Source organism: Cajanus cajan, chromosome 1, assembly GCF_000230855.2.
Source record: "Cajanus cajan strain Asha chromosome 1, NIPB_CcT2T_4, whole genome shotgun sequence".
Classification (NCBI taxonomy): Eukaryota; Viridiplantae; Streptophyta; class Magnoliopsida; order Fabales; family Fabaceae; genus Cajanus; species Cajanus cajan.
The window spans coordinates 73,723,522-73,733,114 of record NC_138517.1 but is presented as its reverse complement, the minus strand read 5'-3'; the positions used below and the strand labels follow the sequence as shown (position 1 = coordinate 73,733,114).

The window sequence follows — 9,593 nt, the reverse complement described above, 5'->3', positions numbered from 1 at the left end:
AGGTATTATCATGTTTTTAGGATGTCCCTAAGATGATGCATGATATTGCTTGGTTTGGATAAATAACCCCTTTTTTTTTTTCTTTTTTGGGTATTTTTTATTTTATATATATATATTTTTTTTGTATATATTTTTTTTGGGTGAAAAGGGAAACTACCTATATGAATGTGATGAAGGTAGATGTTAACACCATGCAATGGAAGATTCTTATTCCTATTTATTCTTTTTTTTTTTTTTTTTTTTAAAAAGGAATGTTGTATGTTTAAAGAAATGCAATGTATGCTCAAACAATTTCACATAATCAATGCACAAACAATTCACTCATCCACGAACAGTCACGAGCGAATCACGAGGTAGGGGTATCTTGCAGAAAAGTGCATATTCAAGGTGGTTCTAACTGTTCTCACCGGTCTGAGGCCCCCAAGGTGCCCCCATTATAGGGACCCAATTCCTCTCGTCGTAAGCCGATGGAAAGCTCCAACGCACTGTCGGACTCGAGTTCATGGTTATCACCTTGAGTGATGCTTTCCGACAACGGTCTACGGGCACCTATAGACCCATTCGACAACCGGCCGTACTAACATCCACTCCCTATGGCTTACCACTCATGCCCCCGGGTATAGAGGGAACTGTTGTGTGCAAAGGTTTGTGTGCAATTTATATTTCAAACAATTGCAGAAAATTAAACAAACAACAGTTATTAAAGCCATATAAATAAACATGTTATCATACAAGCAAGGGGTAATAAAGTAATTTTAACTATTATTTGTTAAAAATAATCTGTCACTAAATGGGACTGACTCTCGAAGCTTCCCCAGTGGAGTCGCCATCTGTCGCCACCGGCCCGAAACGGGCTTTCGGCATTCGCGAAGGATGGTTGGACTCTTTTATTTGTTTAAAAATATGGATTGCTCGAATGACTTATTCTCAAACTGAGACCTTGTCAAACGAGCAATTTTATTAAAAGGCTCACCAATCTATGTTAATCCCAAGCGGGACCCTCCATGGATTAGCGGTTTTCATAAAAAGGAAGGGTTCGTGGAGTCGCCACCAATGTTTTACTCAAAACATTGGAAAAAGAAGTTTAAGGCAATCGATTCAAAAATCGACTTCGGCCATGACAACCAGAGTCGGGTAAGGGAGTCGGTTACGCGTGGGGAAGGTGTTAGCACCCCACAGCGCCCCTTTCGGGTTCCCTATGACAGATTATTTAAAAATAATAGTGCAAAATTACTAAATTACCCCTATTTATTCTAAGCAATTATAAATTAACTATCTACATGATGACAGTTTAAATATGTACACACAGAAAGCGGTAAAAGAAGGGATTTTTAGAAAAGAAACCTCTTGAAGCGTGCTTTTTATATATCAAGTAAGACTGGGAAGCTTTTTGGCGTTCCCTCGCTCTACAAGCCCGCTCACTCCTTCCTAAAAATAATTTTTGACTATGGAAATCCGGAGGATTTCCCTTCGACTAAGTTCGAATCTCCAAGCTAAATGCTCGGAATTCCAGAACTTCGTCGGATCGACTCCCAGAGAGATTTCTAGGGCAGAACACTGCTCAAAAACCCCAGAATACTCAAGGAGGGAGTCAAAACTCAGTGGAAAAGTGTCAAATGACGTCCCATTGACGTCATATTTATAGGGAAGAGGCTCAATACGGTTTATGAGGGTCAATACGGTCAACATTGAAATTTTGAACTAATACGGCCGTATTGAATTCAATACGACCGTATTGAAGTTCAAAAAACCTCAATACGGCCGTATTGAAGTTCAGTGCGGCCGTATTGAAGTTCAGTGCAGCCGTATTGAATTCAATGCAGCCGTATTGAAGTTCAGAAACTTCAATACGGCCGTATTGAGTTCAATGCGGCCGTATTGAAGTTCAAAATGTTCAATACGGCCGTACTGAACCTCTGGGAGGCCGTATTGGGCTTCATTCCCTCCACTTTCTTATTTTTTGCTACTCTAAGACCTCTAAACCTACAGATTGTCATCCTAGGGTCTTCTAGGAGTCCTTCCGGCTGACTTTCCTTTGATCTTCGAGAGTCTTCGAGTTTTATTTCTGACCCGGACAATTTTAGGGGTCTACAAAAGCTGAAGCATTTTATTAAACCTTATGATGTATTCGTGTTCTGTTGAAATAATGTCATTAAATATATGTTATCTAAACCTATCCTGCACTCTCGAGTTGGGAAATGGGCTCTTGCATTGACCGAGTATTCGTTAACGTTTGCTCCCCACAAAGCCACAAAAGAACAAGTAATCGTTGATTTTCTCGTGGATCACTCGAATTTAAACAAACAGGTTAATTATTTAACCACGAAATCATGGGAACTATTTTTCGATGGATCGAAACACGAGTTAGGAGCAGGAATCGGATTACTGATTATTTCCCCAGATGGAATCCCAACTAAATTCACATTGAGAACGAAATCCGAATGCTCGAATAATGAAACTGAATACGAAGTAGTGATTACTGGGCTAAAATTGCTTAAAGACTTGGGGGCAAGGAACATAATCATTCGAGGTGACTCACAACTCATGATTAAGCAGTTAACTCGAGAATATAATTGCATGAATGAAAAGTTACTCGAATGCAAGTCTCGAGCTATAACTTTGTTAAATTCATTCGATGAGGTCCAATTAGAACATATCTCTCGTAATGAGAATGAAATTGCGAATGAACTAGCTCAGATTGCATCCGGGTATAAGATAAGCAGGGAATGTCTCGAATCTCTTGTTTGTATAAGGAATGAGTTGAGTGACGAGCATGAATGGCTCATCATTGACACCTCAACCATTCAGGATTGGAGGAAAGAGCTAATCGAATATCTGCAAAGTCCAAATTCGCAAGCTGAACGAAAAGTTAAATATTGAGCTCTCAATTATGTGATATTGAACGATGAGCTATACAAGAGAGGCTTCGATGGAGTTCTATTTAAGTGCCTTGGAAATCATGAAAGCTACATAGCCATGGCAGAGGTACATGAAGGGATTTGTGGTGCCCATCAAGCAGGGGAGAAAATGAAATGGACTTTATCCAGAAAAGGATACTCTTGGCCAAGCATGTTCAAAGATTGTATCGAATTTGCAAAGGGTTGCGAAGAGTGCCAGAAACATCGCCCAATACATAGAGTACCAGTAACCGAGTTGCATGCGATTGTTAAACCATGGCCTTTTTCGAGGTTGGGCAATTGACGTAATTGGCCAGATTCATCCTCCGTCAGCAAAAAACCATAAGTACATAATCGTGGCCATCGATTATTTTACGAAATGGGTGGAAGCAATTCTTGTAAAAGAGGTTGACCAGAAAGAAGTGATAAATTTTATTGAAGACCATATTATATTTCGATTCGGAATACCCCAGACAATAACTACAGATCAAGGGACGGTGTTCACAGGTCGAAAAGTGGTCCAGTATGCCCATTCAAGAGGAATCAAAATGATTACTTCGACACCCTACTATGCACAAGCTAACGGCCAAGTTGAGGCTGCTAACAAAGTGATCATAACTTTGATCAAAAAATATATTTTGAGGAAACCTCGAAATTGGCATGAAACATTGCTGCAAATTTTATGGGCTTACAGAAATTCACCCAGGAATGCCACTCGAACTATGCCATACAAGTTGGTGTATGGTCATGAAGCGATTTTTCCTATTGATATCAATTTGCAATCCATTCACGTGCAAAGGCAAAATGAGTTACCAGTCAAGGATTATTGGAATTTAATGTATGATGAATTAATTCGACTGGATGATGAAAGAGTGATAGCCATGCAAAATGTCATTCACCAAAAAGAAAAAATAGCTCGAGTTTATAACAAAAAGGTTAAGAGCAAACAATTTTCGAGTGGACACTTAGTCCTAAAAGTCATCCTCCCAATGGACCGAAAATCTCAAGATCGGGGTAAATGGACCTATAATTGGGAAGGACCATCATTATCGAAAGAATCTACTCGAACAATGCATACTTGATCAAAGAGTTAAATTTGAGAAATGCAAGTAAAGTGATCAACGGAAAATACTTGAAGAAATTTCATAAAAATAGCATGTACTGAGACGAGTGTTCAAAGAGATAAGAAATGAAGGTACAAGCGGATAAATATTAAATTATAAATAGGTATCTCTCAGGTTTTCAATCACTTGTAGAATTTGGATTTGAGTGCTTCATATGCCTGGTAGGCTTGGTCAAGACTTTACTTCTGCGAAGCACATAATACCTCCAATCTTCTCTTTTGGTCCAAAGACTTTGAAAGTCTAAGAGATATGCCTTTTCCTTCATCCTGTAAACCCTTTTGCTTTAACATAATCTCTTGGCTTTGAAGCTTCAAAGCAACATGTTTGAACTTAATCGAGTCAAGGTCCCGTTGCAGGGTAGAAATGGTACGCTCCGCATCTTCCTCAGATTGCTTGAGCTTCATCAGTTCAGGAACTATCTGAGAAGTGGAATTCTTGATCGAAAGCAATTTAGTCTTGAGCTTTTCCAATTTATTTCGATCCTCTTCCGTATCAGCCTCGATTTGAACCATCTCCTGATTCAAAGTAGACCACTTCATGTGCAATTCAGAGGCTGTAGCAAAGGTATGCACATTTTCATTCAGCTCTGTGGTTACCTCCGGAGGAATATCGGGGTATGTAATTAGATCATCAACCATCCGTTCAATCTCCAATTTGAATTGAGGGTCCATGAGAGCTTGATCAAGATGATCCACATAGGCCTTCGAACCGAAGGAAGATAATAATGGTTGAAAGCTCGCAACGATTTCTTGGGTCTTCCCCGAAGCTGAAGTCTCGCTAGTCCAGTTCTCCAAGACCTCGAAAATGTCATCTTGAGCAGCTTCATCATCAAAGAAGCTTATGAGGTCTATGTCATCTGTAGGAATAGAAGCTAGCAGAGTGTCAGAAGGGACAACATCAGTCGAACTCGCAGGTTGATTAGAAAGAGGAGTTTGTTTGTCCTCAGAAGTTACCTCTAGACCTGCACGAAAAGGATATTTTAGTTAGACAAAATATTTTTTGGGGAATACCATAATGTCCAAGAAGTAGTTACCTACCTTGTCCATAGGACACCCCTGTGTCGAAATTGAAGGAAGGTGCACCACCTTGCATAGGACTAGGAGGGGAAGGTTCGATAGTTGGTATGGTGACAGGAATAGTGACCGTAAGAATATTGGAAGAGACCACCTATTATGAATAGCATTGTAACAATGCACGAATTCGTGAACGGCCAGAAAAGTAAAATCGAGAGTCAACAAAACATACCTCAGGATGCCTAGGAGGAGAGACCGATTCACGAATCTGGATAACATCTCGAGAAGATGGCACATCAATAGGAGAAGTGGGAGCACTTCGAGGGCTCTCAAAGGAAGACTCAGACGCCTCTGAATCAACCTTTTTCTGGAAAAGGAGAAATCATTACAGAGGATAAAATCAAATCAAGAGAAGAGTAAGGAAAGTATAGAAAATTAGCACATTACCTGGACAAGGGATTTCATGGTATCCTTCATAAGCTTCTCAGTGGGAACTTTAGGTCTAGGGATAGACCTAGTCGAAATTGCCTTTTGTTTCCCTTTGTCTCGAGAGGATCTTCGAGTAGTGGAAACCTAAAAAATGTTAAAAGAGCAAAGAGATCAGTATGGCATTTGAGTAGCAATTTCGAGTGCGCTCAGAAAGATAACTTACAGATTGCCCACTTTGAGAGTCTGAACAAAGTTTTTTCTTAGGAACTTCAACCTCCTACAAGAACAAAATGCAAAGTCATAAACGGCCATAAATTCAGTACAATTTCGGAAGTAGGAACATATTACCTTCGAGCGACACCGAAGTCGGTTAGAAAGGGTCTTTTGTTGCTGAGGCTTCAACAAAGTATCATCTTCGTCATCCTCTAAAGCTGTCTCCCATTGTTAAGTATCCTCAGGATGCTGAGGAACTTTTTGGGCAACAGCAGCTACACAAGAAGAAAAGGGAAAAATGAGTAGAGATGTGAAATTGGAAGCCAACATAAAAAGAAAAGGCAAAGTTTAATTAACAGGATAGACAACAGTATTGTCAACCCAGCATAAAGGCCATTGTTTATCCCTGGGAAAATCATACATAGAACATCTCGTACTCGTCACTCGATCCTTAACAGGAATGTCTTATTATCCTCATACGAGGGATCAAGGGTTTTCACCCAAGGAGGATAATCAAGACGTTTTGCAAGGCCAAAAAGGGCATTAGGAAGAGGAGGTATGTCCTTAGGACAGAACTTTGCAAAAATAGTTTGACCCTGAGGATCAATGAATTTATCTCGACGGATGTTGCGTTGTACCATTCTAGTCAGGGATAAAGTAGCATCGAAAATAGTTTGAAACATATTTTCGGGGCGGTAACAAACTCTGTAATATTGTTCGAACTGGGAAATAATGTTGTGATTATCATAAATACCTAAAATCTTTGGGCCCTGCAGAGAAAAGAGAGAATTCGTAAGTTTCCAAGAAAAGTCCTTGAAGGAGAACATCTTGTCGGTGTAATAACCACACCACCATCGAAGGTAGCACTTGGACACCGAGAATGCAGGAAGAAAAGAACAAGGGGTAAGATTCAATTGGGTGGAAGGCGTCAGGAAGAACTTCAAAAAGCCATCATAATCAACATCTTCTACACAAACATCAGAAACTTTTGGGAAAAGAGGTGTCGGTCTAATTTGACAAAGCCCGAATTGACGGGCAAAGATTTGAGGCTAATAGGGATAAACTCTTACATCCCTTTGTTTCATCCCAGTGAAGATGAGATCCCAAGATAGGAATCCCATCCAGATTTCAACCATCTCTTGGGAAATCTGTCCTACCTGATTATTACCAATTAACCAGGAAGGCCCTGCCAAATCAGCATGGATAAAGGAGCCAAATCATTCTAGAACTGCTCGAATTCAAGAATTTCCTGGACATAGCGGGCAAAACCATCAACAGATCTTTTCTTGGGAGTTAAGGCAATCAAGTGAGCGCCTTCGAGAGAATATCGAATGGAGGCTTGAAGAGAAAAAAGCTTCAGTTTCTTCTCGAAAATGGCATTAAGCCATAATTGCAAAAGCTAAAGCAGTCCTGTAAGGTTTCGAGGGCCAGTTTCTCGAAACAAGCTTTTAAAGGCTTCATCAAGACAGTTATAGAAAGAGGCAAGTAGCAACTTGCTCAAACAAATCTTTTTCTTCAGATGCAAAGCTTGAGCGAGTGTGTAGTAGTACTTGGGAACTTGCAAGGAAGGGGTGCAAAAGACACAAGCAGACAGCCAATAGAGCAAGAAGGCAATGTGCTCAAAGTCAGTAACAGGAGTACCCTCTTCGCCATGGTGTGCGCTGACGAAGGCAAAATACGTCTTTTTGTCCCAAAAAATCAAAGTTTCGGTCATCGGAATCTCTTCTTCGAGAATGTTAGGAAGGTAACGGTCCCCCAAGGGTTTCAATCCCGTGATGGCAACGATATCCAAGAGAGTGGGGCAAACGATACCACAAGGAAATTTGAAAGCATGAGTTTCCTTGTTCCAAAAGAAAACAGCAGATAACAACATCTGGGGATTGAAAACATTTAGATCGTACTTCGATAGTTGAACGAAATCGAATATTCCAGCTTCTTTCCAAATAGATTGCCTCAAGGCCTCAATACGTTCCAACCATTGAATGTGTTTGTCCTTAAGAGGGGGAAAACCCTGAAACATCTTCGCAGTATCTAAAAAAAGAGAAAGGTCGATGGTTGGATTTGAAAAGGGGCCTAGAAAAGCATGCATTGATCTATCAGAAAGCGAAAAAGGAAGAAGTACCTGTGATTGGAAGATTTTGAGACTGGCTTCCTCCATGCCAGGGATAGGGACGAATGGGTTAGCTCCTTCGCTCAAAGTAGAAATAGTTGCATTCTCCGTCAGCAAAGGAATGGAAGGAGTAGGGGAAACCGTCGAAGTCGCAGGTGTAGCCGTAGACGCGGATGCAACGAAAAATGCCATGGGAACGAGATGAAGATGACGAAGAAGTTGAAGGTAAAAATGAGATGAGTGCAAGGTGCAGTAAAACGTACTCAGAAGGGCAAGGTGAAAAGGTTATATGAGAAAGCAAAATGGGCCAAGTCGTAGTAAAAGCCCGCTGTGAAATTCAAAACAGGGGGAATTCAAATTTTTGGGTAACCGAAAATATTCGCTAACTGACAAATTTGAAATCGCGTCAGCATATCTCAGGGAAGCGGAATCAGTGCCGCCAAATTTACTGCAGCAGGTACAAAAAGGAGAAATTTGGAATTAATAATGTCAGAGACATTTAATTCTCGTGAAGAACACGTAGCTCTTATCAGAAAAGATGATTGAGGTATTAGAAAACATTCTTTCTCAGTTACCTTGAAACAAATGTTTCCCAGGGGGCATTTATTAGTACCAGAAAATGAATTCGAAGACACTCAAAAAACAAGGGTGCTCAAAAATCCTAGATGATCGAGAAATGGCAGAGAAGTTTCTAAAGAAGGCATGCGAAGCTTGAAGAGAATCAAGAGATACGCGAAGACATTTTTCATGAAACTCTCGAAAATCCTTGGACCGGGAAGGATGCTGCCCAGGGAAAAGGGCTCACGGCCTCGCAATTTCTCAAAGTACAAGCAGAATCAAGAAACATTCAAGTATAGTTTTCGTTGGTTACTCAAAATCCCAAGAATCTTGACATATACGAATACATTTCATAGCCTCTCCGAATGGAGAACTTAAAGGAGACACGATTTAGGAGCGGTTGAAGTAACATGGGATAAGTGTCAAAGGCTGCAGAACGGTTTGGGAAAGTTAACAAGCAGTTCCAAGAATTATCCAGAGACGGGCCCGGGAGTAGGCCACTATGTGGAAGTTTAGAATGGTTATGCACTTCCAGGGTGCGTCAGAAACAATTATTTTTTCCCAAATCTTTGTCTATAAATTAAACGAGCCATGCTCATAGCAAGGGGTTAGAAATCTAATTCCCACAATACCTCACACGCACTCCGTAGCCTGCACATAAGGCATATTGTGCATACAAGACAGCTTTGGGTACGATTTCTCGACCACCTTTCTTTTTCCTTTTTTAGGAGTAGCGTAGCATAGCATAATCTAGCCTAATGTAGTGTAGTCATTCTGAACATGTTTCGTTATCCTTACGAATTGTAATTCTGTTACCATTTAATGAAGTATATGATTTCTGCAGTCAATATACATGTCATCTGTTCGATTCACGTTAATTATTACATGCATGAATTTGATTGTACAATTAGCATAGATCTTTTGATGTGCTGAAACAATCATAGATCTTCTGAACTGCTAAAACTGGCATAGATCTTCTGACGTGCTCAAAATAGTGAGCATAGATCTTCTAGAGTGCCAAACCAGCATAGATCTTCTGAAGTGCTCAAAACAATAAGCATAGATCTTCTGATGTGGTATAACAACACCCTAATTTAACAATATTTTTTGCTTGTACAATTTTATTTTTTCACTGAAAGTCTTCGATTCTGTCACGCTACGAACACACATAAATTGAAACGTGAACTCGTGCTAGTTCGAACAAAAATAACCTACGAACGAAATCCTCCACAAACAGGAGTTAATTAAT

General features: G+C 40.2%; 1 protein-coding gene across 1 annotated transcript; it reads left to right on the top strand.

Moving 5' to 3' along the window:
• Nucleotides 1–2,160: 2,160 nt before the first annotated feature.
• On the top strand, nucleotides 2,161–2,880 carry LOC145955522 (uncharacterized). The gene has a single exon (XM_083070358.1). It carries the CDS (start codon nucleotides 2,161–2,163, stop codon nucleotides 2,878–2,880), a length of 720 nt encoding a protein of 239 aa, XP_082926484.1.
• Nucleotides 2,881–9,593: the final 6,713 nt, after the last annotated feature.